At 34.9% G+C, this 16,461-nt stretch overlaps 1 protein-coding gene across 1 annotated transcript in view; it reads right to left on the bottom strand.

Annotated features, from left to right (window-relative positions):
• The window catches only part of EYS (eyes shut homolog), a 1,404,981-nt gene that overhangs the window by 372,529 nt on the left and 1,015,991 nt on the right, over positions 1–16,461 (bottom strand). The window contains exons 21-22 of the mRNA XM_070074646.1: positions 15,196–15,360; positions 287–440 (exon numbers count right to left, since the gene is read on the bottom strand). Coding sequence (XP_069930747.1) covers positions 287–440; positions 15,196–15,360 — 319 coding nt within the window. The remainder of the gene's footprint in view (positions 1–286; positions 441–15,195; positions 15,361–16,461) is intronic.

The following is a 16,461-nucleotide window of genomic DNA, read 5'->3' as shown; positions in this document are numbered from 1 at the left end:
TCTATGCAGAGCCAGTGACTCCCCACCTCCCCAATCTTAGTAGCTATATTGTTTTTACTCAATATTTTGCTGAACAAATAGTGAACCACTTGACTATTTTTTTGCACCATGATTGTCAAATAGATTGATTTGTTTTATTTATAATGTGTTATAGGATGTTGTCAAATTATTCTTTAGATCAAATGAAAAAAGTGATTGGCAAATACATTTCTTTCCATTTTTTGGCTGTAACATAATACATATTCAAAATACACTATTGTTCAGTGGACTACTGGGGAGTACTTACCGTATTGTGATGGGGATGAATGCATTTCTGTTAATGGTGTAATTAGCAGAAACAGTCAGGATATTTTGAGAACTTCCACATCCATATTTAACTGTAGGTCTGCCTTCCACAAGAAATAAATGAAGAAATTGTTCTCCAAAATTGCTGTCAGTGCCTTTAAGAACAAGTGCTACATTAGTAATTAATACAGATTTATATTTTATTCAATAGCAATCATTCATTCAACAAACCTAATCTCTTCTCTGAAAGAGTAATGATTATGTTGGATGTTAGTAGATACCATAAGAATTTTCATATTAATATACATATTATTTCCCTCTCTAGATGGATATTTCTAATCATTTTTTGGTTGTTACGAATATTGTAGCTCTGGTAATTTTATATATGTTTCATGTTAAAGTGGATACACTTCTGTTTTATTTATATATGTATAGAGAGAGTATATACATACACACATATATATAGAGGCAGAGAATGATAGCATTTGAATTGCTCTTTTAGAAGGCGTGAACATGATCAACTTTATTAGCTAATGTCAGTTTTTCAAAATGGTTGTTTGTTTAAATTCTTAGCAGCAGTGTACAAGAGTTCTTTTTTTTCCCTAAGGTTTATTTATTTGTTTGAAAGTGAAAGAGAGAGAGAGATTGGGAGAGAGACAGACAGAGAGTGAGAGAGAGAACGTCCATCTGCTGTTCACTCCTCAAATGGTGAGAATGGCTGGGGCTAGGCCAAGCCAAAGCCAGAAGCCTGGAACTCCATCCAGATCTCCCATGTGGGTTGGCAAGGGCTCAAATATTTGATCCCTCTTTCACTGCTTTCCCAGGCACATTGGCAGGGTGGTGGATCATAAGTGGAGCAGCTGGGATTTAAACTGATGCCCATGTGGGATGCTAGTTTCTCAAGTGACTGCTTTGCCTGCTATGCCACAATGCCAACTCCAGGAGTTCTAGCTGATCTATATGCTTATTATCACTTTGTATACTAACCTTACAGATTCTACCTGTTCTGTGTTTGGTAGAGTTTTAAATTTTATTTTCTTGGTAATTGGTGAATTTAAAAATCTTCCTCATGTTTGCTGCCTGTTTTGACATCCTTTTTTTCTGTGAAATGTCCATTTATATTTCTTGGCTATATATCTATTTGCTTCTTTTTTTCTTACTGATACAAGATTTTTATCAATAATGTTTATTCCAAGTATCTTCTCTAATAGCAGAGATTTACTCTTAAAACTCTTAAGGGTGTGTTTGATGAACATATATTCTTAGTTTTTGTTTAGGATAATTTATAAATTGTTTCATTCATGATGTTACTAGTCTTTTCTTATGTCAAATTTAAGAATGTTTAAAAATCAAAAAGTTATTCTACTAAATTATCTCCTGTAAGGTGTCCTTAAGAACTGCCCTCTACCTAGAATTGATTTCTTTATGCATGGGGTTTTAGCAGGTTGAATTGTGGTCCTAATTGCTGGAACCTGTGAATGCTACCTTGTAAAGAGAGACTTTCAGATGTGATTACACTAAGGTGCCTGAGATAGGGAGACGAAGCTGGGTTAACTGAGTGTGCCTTAAATGAAATCACTAGTATCACTTTAAGAGTGAGGCAGGGGAAGATTTGAGGATAGATAAGGAGATGCCTATGTGACTACCAAAGAAGAGACTGGAAGGATGCAGCCACAGGCCACAGAATGCTGCCATGGACCAGAAGGTGAAAGAGGCTAAGAATGGATTTCCTCTGGAGCCTACAGAAACAATCAGCCCTACGACTTGATTTAAGCCTCATATGACTCATTTAGGACTTCTGGCCTCCAGAATTGTAAGAATAAAATTGCAAGTCAGTGATAATTTACTATAACAGAAATAGGAAACTAATACAACATCAATTTTAATTTTTCTACTTTGATTTCTAGTTGATTCAAAATCATTGATGTAAATAATTCTCAGAAATATAGTGAGTTCTCAGATATTTGTTTTGTGTATATTAATATTTTAATATTCACTTTATCTGTTTTGTTTATTTTTGTTAGTATTTGCAATTATGTATTTACAGTAAGTATGTTATTTTATACTCAGGTACTATAAAAGTACCAATAACAGTGCCTTGAATCTCTCCAAAATCACAACTCTCAGAAATGGCTAGTATTAATATTTAGTGAATACATTAACACATATGAAGATTGATTGGTGATTAATATATAGACATAAAAGATTTTTATATGATATTGAATTGTGCATTTAATTTAAAATTAAAATTATGTTGTTATAGATCTAAAGATTTCTTAGATTTAAAGAACCTTTATAAACTCATAATCAATTGAAATCTCAAAAGGGTTTTCTCCTCCATGGTTTGCATGTTTTGATATACTAAGTTGTAATTTAAAACAGAAAATCTTCAAATATTCGTACATATGATTATTTTAAAATTCCATTACATGTTAACTTTAATTACATGTTTTATAAAAGTACTTATACTTTCTAAAACAGAAAAAGGATAGCAATGAACATGTTATTCTATAATTTTGCAAATATCTTTTATGTCAAACTTTACTGTAGACAGTTGAATTCTCATTTCTACTTCTGTATTCAATCTGTTGTGAATTGCTGATTTGGTTGAAGTATATGATGTCCAGTCTCACATAGAAATGTAATTTGAAAGGAAGGGCTATTTTAATACATTTTTAAGATACACACAAACTGGGAAAATCCCTTAAACTTCTGTATAGTTTAGCTCCAATATAGAATCTGGAACTATACTAATGATATTTACATTAAAATTTCATTGGTTTCACTTGTACTTGGGATGTTTTCTTCAGGCATGATTTTATAACATCATGCCTTGGTCATTTGAAGAATATTGGTTCATTGAAGTATGTAGATATTCCAAATATTGATCCATTCTTTATACATTGTAAAAAATTTATTAGTATTTATTGAAACCCTCAGAAAGTGTTAAGAAGTTCTCAGGTTCTTTATGGAGAATGTAGACTTCCAGAAATGCTAATTTTCTTTGAAAGTTTCAATTTTATCATTAGTAACAGTACTGTTAGCTGTTTTTCATGAAGCAATAGGATTTTTTAAATTAATTTTGAGAAAACATCTGCTAAATACTCAAGCCTAAATAACCATAGTTTCTCTGTTCATCATTTTTCAGTGTTCAACTGGCAACTAAATAAATTGCACAGGGACCAGTGCTATGGCATAGCAGTTAAAGCTGCTACCGGCAGTGCCAGCATCCCGTAAGGGTGCCAGTTTGAGTCCTGGCTGCTCTACTTCTAATCCAGCTCGCTGCTAAGGCCTGGGAAAGCAGTAGAAGATGGCCCACTTTCTTGGGCCCCTGCACCCACATCATAGACCTAGAAGAGACTCCTGGCTCCTGGCTTCAGATAGGTCCAGCTCCAGCCATTGTGGCCATTTGGGGTGTGAAGCAGCAGATGGAAGACCTCTTTCTGCCTCTGCTACTCAGCGTTTCAAGTGAATGAATAAATCTTTAAAAAAAATTGCACAGATGCTTTTCCTCAAGACAGCTGTTGTACTGCTTAATGTGTACTTCCAATTTTATAAAGACAGTATTAAACAATTGTATATTCAAGGGATAAAAATTAACAAAATTGATATATTTTATTGCATTGCTAAGGACTTCTTTAAAAGACATTTTATTTATTTGAAATTGAAATCTTTACTTAATATATACTAAACTGATCTTCTGTATATAAAGAGAATTGAAAATGAATCTTGATGTGAATGGAACGGGAGAGAGAGCGGGGGGTGGGAGGGAAGTAATTGGGGGGGGAAGCCATTGTAATCCATAAGCTATACTTTGGAAATTATATTCATTAAATAAAAGTTAAAAAAAGAGAAAGAGTTACAGAGAGAGGTAGAGCGAGAGCAAGAGAGAGAAGTCTTCTGTTCTGTTGGTTCATTCTCCAAATGACTGCAATGGCCAGAGCTGAGCTGATCCAAAGCCAGTAGCCAGGAGCCAGGAGCCCCCTCCAGGCCTCCCACACAGGTACAGGGGCCCAAGGACTTGGACCATCTTGTACTGCTTTCCCAGGCCACACCAGAGAGCTGGATTGGAAGTGGAGCAGCCAGGACTCTAACCGGCATCCATAGGGGATGCTGGTGCTGCAGGATGGGGCTTTAATCTGCTGGGCCACAGCACCAGGCCTTGAGAAGGGCATTTTTTTAAGTGGCTGCAGAGTGGAGAACAACACAATGACAGATGATGCAATTTAGTTCCACTCTCTCAGCGTTAAACACCCTCAATTTTATCCTTCATGACTTTTGCATCATGAGTGCAAATGTAAACATAGAGATTTTGACCTTATAGAAGCTAGGAAGATGCTGGAGATCTCTTTGGTCAGCTTCAAAGAGAAAAAAAGATTGAAACTGAAGTTATTGCTAAGCCCTAGATAAATGTTTCCTTAACACCACAGAAAGAATGCAAAGACAGATAGGCTATCTCTTCCCCATTCCTCAAGCTCTAGAAGAGTGGATTAAAAGCAACACTCAAGACTTGAAGAATAATTAAGGGAAAGGTGTCAGGAAAAATTATGAAAGACTTTGATATGAGAAAACAACTAATATCAATATTATTTTCCCAGTTTATGTTCACCTTTTTTTGTCTTTGGGTATTTTACAACTTTGTTAGTTTGCTGAAAACCAATGATAATTCAAATGATACCTGACAATATAAATGCAAATTAATCGTGTCTAGTGAAATGCAATTGATTATCTCATGGGTGGACCAGTTTTTCTTCTATGTGTAAGTTTACTTCAGAATTCTTTATTATTTATGTATCTCTGTTTTTTGAATTCTCCTTTAAGATGGTGATAATATCTTACCAGTTCCTACATAATTAATAGGGAAATAATAAATCATGTTTTTGACATTTTGAAAATTGTCTTTAACAAAGGAGAATATACAAATTCTAATTTTTGAAGTTGTGGTGATATTAGGAGAAATGATTCACATCATATCAGAACAAACAAAACCAAGTCTAATGGGGAAAATTTACATAGAATATAATGTAAATGGAATCCTCAGATTTTAGGCAACATGGACATCGTGGGCTGGACAGATCCACATTGAAGATAAGCAAGCTGGGGAAGCAAAGCTTCAAAAGACTGAAAATAATCAGATAGGATTGGGAACATAAGAAATACAAGGCACAGAAACATATTTCCTATGAGTGATTAAAGCAACAGAATTTGAGGGAATTGAGAAAATAAATCCAGTAAGAGAGTAACACAAAGTGAAATATAATAATAGAATCAATATTGCAGAGGTATGGAGACAGCCAAACAACATTAAATATTTAATAATAAAGTTGGAATACCAAAAGGCACAGAGAAGCATGGATGGAAATCACTGGACATTTGCCTAAATATCCCATTCTCAGGCCCACCCAGCCCACTAAGGTTTGGCCACGCTTGCCAGGACTTTAGCCATAAAATACCCCAAATTAGCTCAGTGCCTGGCAGAGGGCAAGACAGCTTCAACTTTTCTGCATCTCCTGAGAATCATTCTTGGTTCTTTTAGACTTGTGTTCTTTATAGAGCTTCTCCTTATTTTTGTTTGGCTTCTTATTCAATTTCTTAACCTACTTTCTCTGAATTTTAGTGTATCATTAAGAACTTTTAGCATTATTTTTCACTTATCTTTTTTACTGGAGTTGAATGCTAAGAGAAACACATTTAGAAACATGAAACTTCACCAACATCTTTGCTTCCCTCCTTGGACTTATTAAGGGTTACATTATGAAATGACATAAGGTTGTTCATTTTCCTTGAAAGTTTTTTTTTTTTTTTTTTCTCCACTTTTACTCTTTTGAAAGAGTAATGAGGGGGAGGGAGGGATGTTATGCAACAAGGGACAATCCGTTATCCTGCTCCACTCTATCATTTTTGCTCAAAAGGTTTTCTATTACTTAATATTTTTTCAAATGGCTTTGTGTTACTCTTCCAGAGTCAAATTTTTGTGATAAAATTTTAATATTCAATATACTGAGCAGGGTAGAACCAAGGTGAACATTTACATCAAGCTGTTCTGCTATATGCATGGGTTTGTTTTGCAAAAGTTCAAAAACTAAATATTAAAGATTATAGACATTCAAAAAGATGTATGTAGTAACACACAAGAATAAGTTATCTTTAAAGGAAGCTCAGTGACAAAAATCAATTACAAAGATGAATAGTCGTATCCAAGTGTAGGAGCATCCCATTATGAACCACGGCTACTTTGTTATATGGTATAAAATGAGGCTACTTTATAAAGTTAAATGGACTGAAAGTGGAAATCAACAATTAAGCTTGGGTCTACCTATATTCTGCTACTTAACAGTCTTTGATTCATTATATTGATATATTCTACTAATATGCAATTTAAAATTAATATTACTTGTAAATGAGTTCAAAGCATTTTAGCAGGTAATGTGTGAAAGTAGGAGGAGAAATGGAAGACCTGGGGCTACTGATGCATTTACATACTTCATTGGCAAATTAATCACTTCAGGGAATGTAACCTGTATTGTTTGATTGATCGACTTTTCCACTCTTAAATCAATTGACCTTGTATTGTGTAAACCTACATTCTGTAATTGGAGAAGTGGTATGAATAAATTCAGGAGCAACTCCTTGGTTTTCACAAACGCTATTAAAGATCCATTTTAAACACATTATAAAGTCATGTATTTGATTTTAGAATGGAAAAATTAGCAGCAACTAGTAAAGGAAGGAAAAAGCAGGAATGTCAAAACAGTACTACTAAAAAGATTATAAGTAATAATTTTTCTTAAATAAATGTGTGTATTTTTATTTTAAACTTTATTGGCTCAATAATCCATGTGCCATAATACATTCAGTGCAACATTAATCATTGAAATCAAATCCATTAAGCAAACCTGGACTCCTCTGTATGTCTCTGCTTCATATATCAAATGATAAAAGCAGTATCACTCGCCTCATAATGTTCTAGTATGTGCTATTTTGGGGTTGAACTTGAAAGCTCTAGAAGAGCTCATTAATAGGCCATTGAAAGAAAGTCATTCTGTTGTTTCAGTGAAAAGATGCTTGATAATGCATTACAGGAGAAGTGTGAATCTGCCCTTTTCTCAAAATAGTTCTTTATGCTTTTAAGCTGTGTAGTAATTTTTTCATTAAATAATCTATGTATTGATTTTTTGTAAACGTTATTGCTCCAGATAATACTTTGATAGCTTCTAAAGACTCTGATACTCAAATTTTCTTTATACTAATTAAATCATGATTGTGGTTGCTGATTTAAGATTTGTTAAGCAAAAACACTGCTTATAACAATGAACAGTAATTGTTATACACAAAATAATGGACTTTAGTTCTTAGATCTTGTAATAGTTTAGAGAGATAATCCTAACAAATTTAAGTCTAACATCCTTTTATCATTTTGAATCCTAACACACACACAATATGTGTGTATTTATACACACATATATAGTTATATTTCTATCAATATAATTTATCTCATAATAAAGACATAATAATGAAATAAATATTACAGGGGGTAGCAAAGTTATCCTTGTCAAGTTTTTATAATTTTAGTTTGCTCAGTATTGGGTTGTGGTTTACATTTTTCAAACAAACATGAATATTTCATTACATCATTGAAATATATAGAGTGTTTACAGTTTATATTGTATCACTTCTATTAAAATCATATTTTTCTCTATTTGAGCTATAGTAATGAATGCTTCAAACACCAAGAACAGTTTGATTTGAGATCATTTTTAAGTAAATATTCAGAAGAGAGCCATTTCACATCAGCTTAATTGAAATAAGATCCAACATCATTCCTATGGTACAAGTAAATCATATTTGTCTATTTGAGCTATAGTAATGAATGCTTCAAACATCAAGAACAGTCTGATGTGAGATCATTTTTAAGTAAATATTCAGAGGAGAGCCATTTCATGTCAGCTTAATTGAAATAAGATTCAACATCATTCCTAAATCAGGTGCCTAAATTGTCAACTTCGGAAATTTCCATAAAATGACATAGATTTATTTGGTCTATATAAAAGAAATAAAAATAACAGCTTATAATGTGATGGTGCTGTGTGTTTTTCAAAAACACTTTTATATGCATTTTCTTCACTCTATGAGTTTGATACTAAAAATCTTATCTCCATCATTTATAGTCTAATGAAGATACAGAAAGGTTAACGGATTTATCCTATATTGTAGAGTTCGCTCACAATTGAAATGGGCTCATATGTACCCTTGCTCGTCTACTTGTCTACTGACATATCAATCAGTGCTATCTGTGGCAGCGTTAGGATGTGCTCCAACCCTGGTGCCATGTTCGTGTCATGTGACAGACTGTTCTCTCAGCTTGTATTGAGTTCTCTATGGAACACAGATGCTTTTACCGTAGCTTTAGAATTCCCTTTTACTGAATGCCAATAGAGGTTTGGATTTGAATACAATTCTCCAACCTTAGCAAAAGTAGCTCATGGTTTGAAGATGTTGTAGAGCCACAGGGCTGATACAGGTAGTAATGGATATTAGAACAGACTAGTTGTTCAGCAGACTGCAGGAAAAAGGAAAAAAAAAAAAAACTCTGGGGAATATGGTAGCATTCTGGAATGCGTAATTAATTATGAAACACATGCTTACTATGTGCTGTTAAGACAATAGCTTCTGGGCCAGTTTCTGAAAATTTATAGACAGCCTGTCCAGTCTGAAAATTGTGATTAACCAGTAAATGTACCAGTGGTCCAAATATTTCAGAAGGAGTGAGTCTTCATTTGGGTGAAATGAGTAAGAATGAAAACATATATTGTAACAGTTGTCTACCTGATCACTCTCCCATTCACGATTCCAGAATTAAATAGTCTATTCTTTTTTTCTTTTAAACATTTATTTGAAAGTGAGAGAGAGAAAAAGATAGAAAGAGAGAGAGAGAGAGAGAGAGAGAGAATATCTTCGATCTGTTGGTTCACTCCCCATATGGCCATAATAGCCAGGGCTGGGTCAGTACAAAGCCATGAGCTAGGAGCTTCATCTGAGTCTACCGTGTGAGTACAGAGGCCCAAGGACCTGGGCTATCCTCCACTGTTTTCCTAGGCATGTTAGTGGGGAGCTGAATCAGAAGCAGAGCAAACAGGACTTGAACCAGTGCCGATATAGGATGCTGGTACTGCAAGTGGTAGCTTAACCTGCTGTGCCACAGCACCACTCTCAAGAGTACTCTTTACCAGGATGAATATGTTTGTTGAACGAATGTAACATTAATGACACTTTTTAGGTGAAAATCTTGTGTCCTGGGCCCCTAAATCTCTAGTGTTCTTACCCTTGTTCCCTAGGCAAGTTTTAAGACTGAGACGTTAAAGTTTTATCTGAATAAGTAAGATATTTAACACCTACTTCCTGCTTATTTTGTGCTAAACATTGTTTTAAGCAGGTTAAATGTGTCAACTCTCCCAATTCTTGAAACATCTTTTTGTTATCTTGGATTTTAATATTCTTGTTCCATTCTAAAGAGATGCTAAGTAATTTGCCGAAAGAGTCAGGTAGTCCAACTCTAGTGTAAGTTTCTTTTTTATTTTTTAAAAAATTATTTGTCTTTGAAAGAGAGAGAGAGAGAGAGAGAGAGAGAGAGAGAGAAAGTTTCCATCCCTGGGTGTATTTCTTAAATTTCAGCAATGACCAGGCTGAGCCAAAGTCAAGGCTGAAGCCAGAAACTGGGAACTCTGTCCTCGAGGCTGTCTCCCAGGATGTGCATTAGCAGGAAGCCACAGTCAGGAGCTGGAAGTGGATATTAAACCAAGACACTCCAATATAGGATGAGGTTATTATAACCACCTTCTTAACCAATAGGCCAAATGCCCAATCCCCAACCCCCAAATAATTTTCTTAACAGATTATATCGTTCTCAAAATGGGCATGGCAATAGTTATCATACTTGACAGATATCATTATCAGTTTTTGCCCACACGTCTATCATAATTAAATTTGTTCCTGGTTGATGCATTCTCATTGGGGTGGTTACTTAAGAAAAGAAAGTCTATTTCTGACTGAATAATTTCTCCATAAACTTTAATCACTGTTCAACTTCTAGAGAAATGTAATGAATCATATCATTCTAGGTCAAGGATTTGCAAACTATGACCCCAGACCAAATTCTGCCACTGTCTGGTTTCATAATCAAGTTTAATTGGAGCACAGCCATACTTGTTCATTTATTTACTATGCATGATTATTTCATGCTACAGCTGTAGTGTTGGGCAGTTAGAACAGTAACTGTAGGACTTGCAAAAATTTTTACTTTCTTAATATTACAAAAACATTTTCAAATGTACTGAGGACCTGATTCTTAAGCAGATGCAGAAATATTATCTTCGATTGAAGGTACATTTTGACTAAATTGATGAAATCTTTACTGTTTCTACTTATAGGAGGAACAAAATATAATGATGCTCAATAGGATAATTTCCTCAAGTAAGATGCAGTGCCTCTTTAATTTCCATCACAACCATCAACGTTACTCACAACTGGAACCTTAAAAACCATTCTGATAAAGTGATTATTTTATGCAAGGCCCAGGTTCAGGTGTGGGGAGCAACTTGGACTAGACTAAGTTACTGGAATTAAGACTTATTCTATGCATCTGCTCTCCCACAATATGGCGCTGAGAAGGGAGTAAACAACTTCTACGCAGCTGCCTCTCGCCAACTTGAGTGATGACCTGCAGGAGCTGATCCTGCTCCTGATTGGAGGAGAGCAGCGTACTCGGCGTGTGGGTAGCAGAGTTGGGATTGGTGGAAGAGGACTATAAAGGAGGAGAGAGACAACATGCACCAGGAACATCAAAAGGGAACATCCGGCTAACATCTGAGCAGCGCCGGAGAGAGTCGGCCGGTGGTGTGCCACTCCCCTGTGGAAGTGGGGAAAGTGGCAGGGGGAGCCGCCCTTCCACGGAGGTGGAAGGATCGGCAGCCAACCCGGGAAGGACCAGCAGCAAACCCGGGAAGGGCCGAGCAGGCAAAAGAACAACGCAGGGTCTAGTGTTGTTCCTCCGTGAAGAGGGGGAGCGACATTCAGGTACTGATAAGGTCAGGTAAAACACAGTTCAAGATCAGGAGTGTCCTCTATTTAGTTAAGAAATGCAAGCACAGACTCGAGGTGTAATGAATCTCTACTTTTCCCCACTATTTAGTTTATACTTCTATTATAAGACCTATCCTAATCAACTTTCTCATAGAACTATGTATGTAGTATCTCTTAACTAAGTGATGAGAAACTAGGGATACAGAATATCTCATATTCAACTTTATATCCCTCTCAATGTCTAATGGAATGTTTTTGAACATTCAAAGCATTCACAATTTCTTAAATTTGACTTTGCTACCATCAGGAATAAGTGAGGGGCTGGCGCTGTGGCACAGCAGATTAAAGCTCTGGCCTGAAGTGCCGACATCCCATATGGGCACCGGTTCTAGTCCCACTTGCTCCTCTTCTGATCCAGCTCTCTGCTATGACCTGAGAAAGCAGTAGAAGATGGTCCAAGTCCTTGGGACCCTGCACACATGTGGGAGACCTGGAAGAAGCTCCTGGCTCCTGGCTTTGGATACGCAGCTTCGGCCATTGCAGCCATCTGGGGAGTGAACCAGCAGATGGAAGACCTCTCTCTCTGTCTCTACCTCTCTCTGTAACTCTTTCAAATAAATAGAATAAATATTTTAAAAAAAGAATAAGTGAGATACAAATAGAGACAGTTTTGCATACCTTTAAATGGCAACATATTAATTTATCCATCCATTATTTCAGACCCACTTCCTTTCATGTCAGCCTGGAGCTAGCTTTATTGAAAACTCTTAAGGAGGGACAAAGGAATTTAAATAATTTTATAGCACACACTGTAAACTTTTTCTCCTAGAAAATAAGATGATTTCTAATAATGCTGTGGAATTTCATTGGCCTTGTCACACCACTGGAATAAAGCACAATGAGTAACTAATAAAGACATTGTGTGTTCTGCTGGGAATCTTTTTATAGAGAAAGGCAGGTATTATGAGTCTTCAGATTTAATTTGTTTTTTACAGCACTAACAGAAAAATCTTCATTTAGCTCCCCCTAAACAAAAACAAACAAACAAACAAAAAAGGAAGCACCACTAATCCTCCTTATCCCAGGAATAAATACCTGTAAAGGTCTTTTTTCGCTTTTGAGTTTAAATACAAAATTAAGTAATACAAAGGTTGCTTTTGAATCCTGTCCTGCCACTCGAGTTGCTCACGTAATTTGCCTCCTGTGATTTGGTCAGATGTCTGCTCCTAATTCTCAAAGATACATACTTCTACAGGGCATGCTTGTTTCTTTTCAAAGCAGCAGCACAGAATGGATCGGACTGCATAGTTACATATCCCATGACGAAACCTCCTGATTGATACTGCTTGCTGAATAGAGCTCATTTTCTGAAAGTGCACCTAAAGAATTTTGTGTGGTCTCATCCCTTCTCCCGTGACCTATTAGTCGCTCCTTTGACTGGGTTCCAGAATTCTGAATTGGCTCAGTGGCAGACTCAAAAAGCTTCCTTTTCATCTTAACTGCTGCTCTCAGAGCTGTCTCTCTCCCACAGAGCGTGCTTTTTAAAACTATCCTTTCTAAGGATTTTCAGTGTAACTCCATCAGGATTCAAGTTTTATCTTCCTTTTGTTCCTTTCAACATCAATTAGTTGGTGAGGCAAACTGAGACAAGATAAATGTACAGTTCTGAACTAGGAATATAATTCAAAGCTGACACTGGTTTGTCAGCCTATTTCTCTATCCTTTTCCCTTATTTGATGACAAAAAATATACATGTGCAATAAATGTTTGTGAAATAAAATTGAGTTGAATTGAAATGTTCAGGAGTGAAATAAATGGCAACACTGAAAGAAAAGAAAAGAAAAACAACCAAAGCCAAATCTACTTCAAAAATCTAACAGGAAATATCTGTTTTAATTTCCTCACTATTTTTAATTGTTCTTACACATAATATACTGATTTCAATGGAAAAAAGATTCACCTGTAAATCACACTATAGAACACCTTTTAAACTATAGGTATCTAACTGAATCACAAAAATCTTTGTGTTCATCTACTGTGAGGCTTTTATGAGGTTGACAAATTCCAAGAGGGGAGAAAGCAGAAACTTCACAAAACATTCTGCTGAGGTATTCCCAACAGTGTAGGATTAAATTACCACCTTACAGAGAATAAAAACAATGCTTTGCAGGCAAAAATATTTTCTCCATTCACAAACTATAAAATTCTCTTGGGTAAATAGCCTCAACATATCTAGTTCTGTGACAGCAATATCATATAAGATAAGGACAAAAATTGATGATTATTACAGTGGCATTGTTTTCTTACTAACAATTTCTAGTTTTATCATTTTGGTAGGTCATAGCATAAGAAAGGCAGAAATAATCCTATAGCACTAACTTCAGCTTGAGTTCTACTGGATTTACTTTAAAGCACCAACTGGAAGAGAGTGTGTATTGGCTTAGTATGTGTTTCTGTGACCTTAAAAAGAGCACATTGAGTGGCAGCATGGACATGAGCCAGGAGCATGGGCCCAGAGCGCAAAAATTCCCAGAGGTTGGTTGGCTGCTGCTTCAACTACTAGCTGTTTTTAGTTGGTAAAAACACACTTTCCCCAAGGAAACACCTTCCAATTCTATACAACCTAAAAAATTGCAAAGCTAGAAAATCACTTCACTTTGTGGCTTAAAATTATTATGTTTGTGTTTTTTGTTCTGTGTTTTGCTTTGCTTTGTTTCCTCTGTAATGCACTATTACCTCTAAATGTCATGGTCCTCTACCAGAGCTTAGATTTCATATATAAAAACAAGCTTTCCATTTTTCCTTTCTTCACTCTCTCCCTTTTAATATAAATGAATCAGATTTCTAAAGGCATCATTTAAACATGGGTACGTATGTTACTGGGGAATAAACAATGCTGGTCTAGTTCTGACTAGTCAGTTTCTTTCCAAATTCTGTTTTAATTTAATGTTCAGAACTTCTAACTGAATCCAGTTTTTGAAAATATTTCTTTTGGGTATTTAATTCATAGTAAAATAATAAAAAGGGTTAAATTTTGTATAGAAAGCACAAACTGATGGATCAAATTTTGCAAACTATTTCAAAGTAGAGGAGTTAATCATTTGGGAAATAATAGGTTGCCCCACAGTGAGCAATCAATTAAAGTACTGAAAAATTATATATTCAATATAAGGAATTTTTAAAACTACTGCACACTCATTTTCAAAGAAATAAAACAATCATTACATTTTGAGTACTGAAGGTAATACACCTCAGTGATGATGTTCAGTCAGGGAAGAAAGAACCCTATAAATTCTGATTACAGAGACTCTTGTGAACATACTAAGTAATAATGCAGAGTATCTTGGATATAGACATTTTCTTAAATAAATATTGTTAACCCTACGTTTTAAACCAGCTTATATCAAGATAATAGATATTGCTAAAAGAGTAACAGTAATTTTTTCCAGTTGTAAAGCGAATCCCAGCTTTGGAATACATTTTTCCAAGTCATCAATTCATATTTAGTGATTTATATAATAAAAATATGCTCTGAAACACTTGCAGCATTTATATTTTACTGCTGCAGCCAAATGCTATCGCATTCGTATGCTTGCTATATTCTTTCTTGTTGGTTCAGAGCCTGTTTGTAAGTCATGTTCCACTGAGTAACTCATAAATTAAAGAAACTTCTAAAAAACTACAAAGAACTAAGATTTCTTTTTTGCAATGCTTCATGTATTGGGCTAGACAACTTTTCCCACAATATTTAAATGAATAATTCATTGATTCAGTAGGTGAACATTTGAAAAAGAAACATGACATACAGGAGGTCAAACATTTAATACTCACTGTACAGAATGGTTCCATTTAAACTGCTTGTTTTTATGGTCAAGTAGATGGTAACAATTCTGTTATGTTTCTTCTCCAGGATAAACTTCATATCATCCAAGTTTGTAAAAAAAGGCAGTTCTAAATAGGAATTCCCATTGAAAGATGGAAAAAGTAAACCTGCATCTAAAAAAAAAGTCATATCTGTATGTTCTAAGAGCATTATATTGCAATTCAAGTAGATAAAAACATAGCATTTGTAATTAGTATTCACTTAAAATGGTTACAGTATTCTTTTAGAAATATTAATAAAATATACAATTTTAATTAATTTAGATACATAAATATAATAAATTTAGTCATTGTCTCAATGGACCATCAGTCCAGAGGAAAGATTTAGACTAAGAACACTAATCTGATGCGAATAGATCATTTTAGGTATCAAGAAACACCCTAGCATTGTATGAAAAATCTATGTACTTGTATAAATGAAATTAAAGTTTTCATGGGATTCTCAAAATATTCGATGACACAAATGGCTGATTATGTTAACCAAAATATAATATGAACTTGAAATTGATGGATTTTGATACAATTACACCTCATGACACCATATGGACACCAGTTCACGTCCCAGCTGTTCCACTTCCGATCCATCTCCCTGCTAACTGTCTGGGAAAAGCAGCAGAATATGGTCTAAGTGTTTGAGTCCCTGCCACCAGAGGGACATCTGGATGAAGCTCCTGGCTCCTGGCTTTGGCCTGGCCCAGTCCTGGATATTGAGGCTATTTGGGGAGTGAACAAGTGAATGGAAGATCTTTCTGTCACTCTGCTTTTCAAATAAATAAATCTGAAAAAAAAAATAATACCTGGAATGTTTTCTAGAAAATGAAAACTCTTTCCTAGAAGGGTTTTATTACTATTCATTAATATTTGGTGTTTTTCAATAATTCTTAGATATTTTATTAGTGGTTTTACTATAATATATATGCAGTTATTAATTTTAGAATTACTACCTTAAATGACTAATCTAATTATCTTGAAGTACATAAAATTTTAAAAATAATTATTTTTCCATGTATATCCACATTTATTCTATATAATGAGTGTAGTGAACCAGTGTAATACATTGGTTATTGAAAATGCAACTCCTTTTTTTTTTGTCTTACAACAGGCTAATTTTCTTTGCCATTGAATGAAAATTTGGCAGTTCCCATATGTTCTATTTTCTAACTAACACAATGATTTGGAAACAATATCTAGTCTAAGAAATTTATTAACACTTAA

This window comes from Oryctolagus cuniculus, chromosome 5, assembly GCF_964237555.1.
Source record: "Oryctolagus cuniculus chromosome 5, mOryCun1.1, whole genome shotgun sequence".
Classification (NCBI taxonomy): Eukaryota; Metazoa; Chordata; class Mammalia; order Lagomorpha; family Leporidae; genus Oryctolagus; species Oryctolagus cuniculus.
The sequence above is the reverse complement of the archived record's forward strand: the minus strand, read 5'-3'. Positions and strand labels throughout refer to the sequence as shown.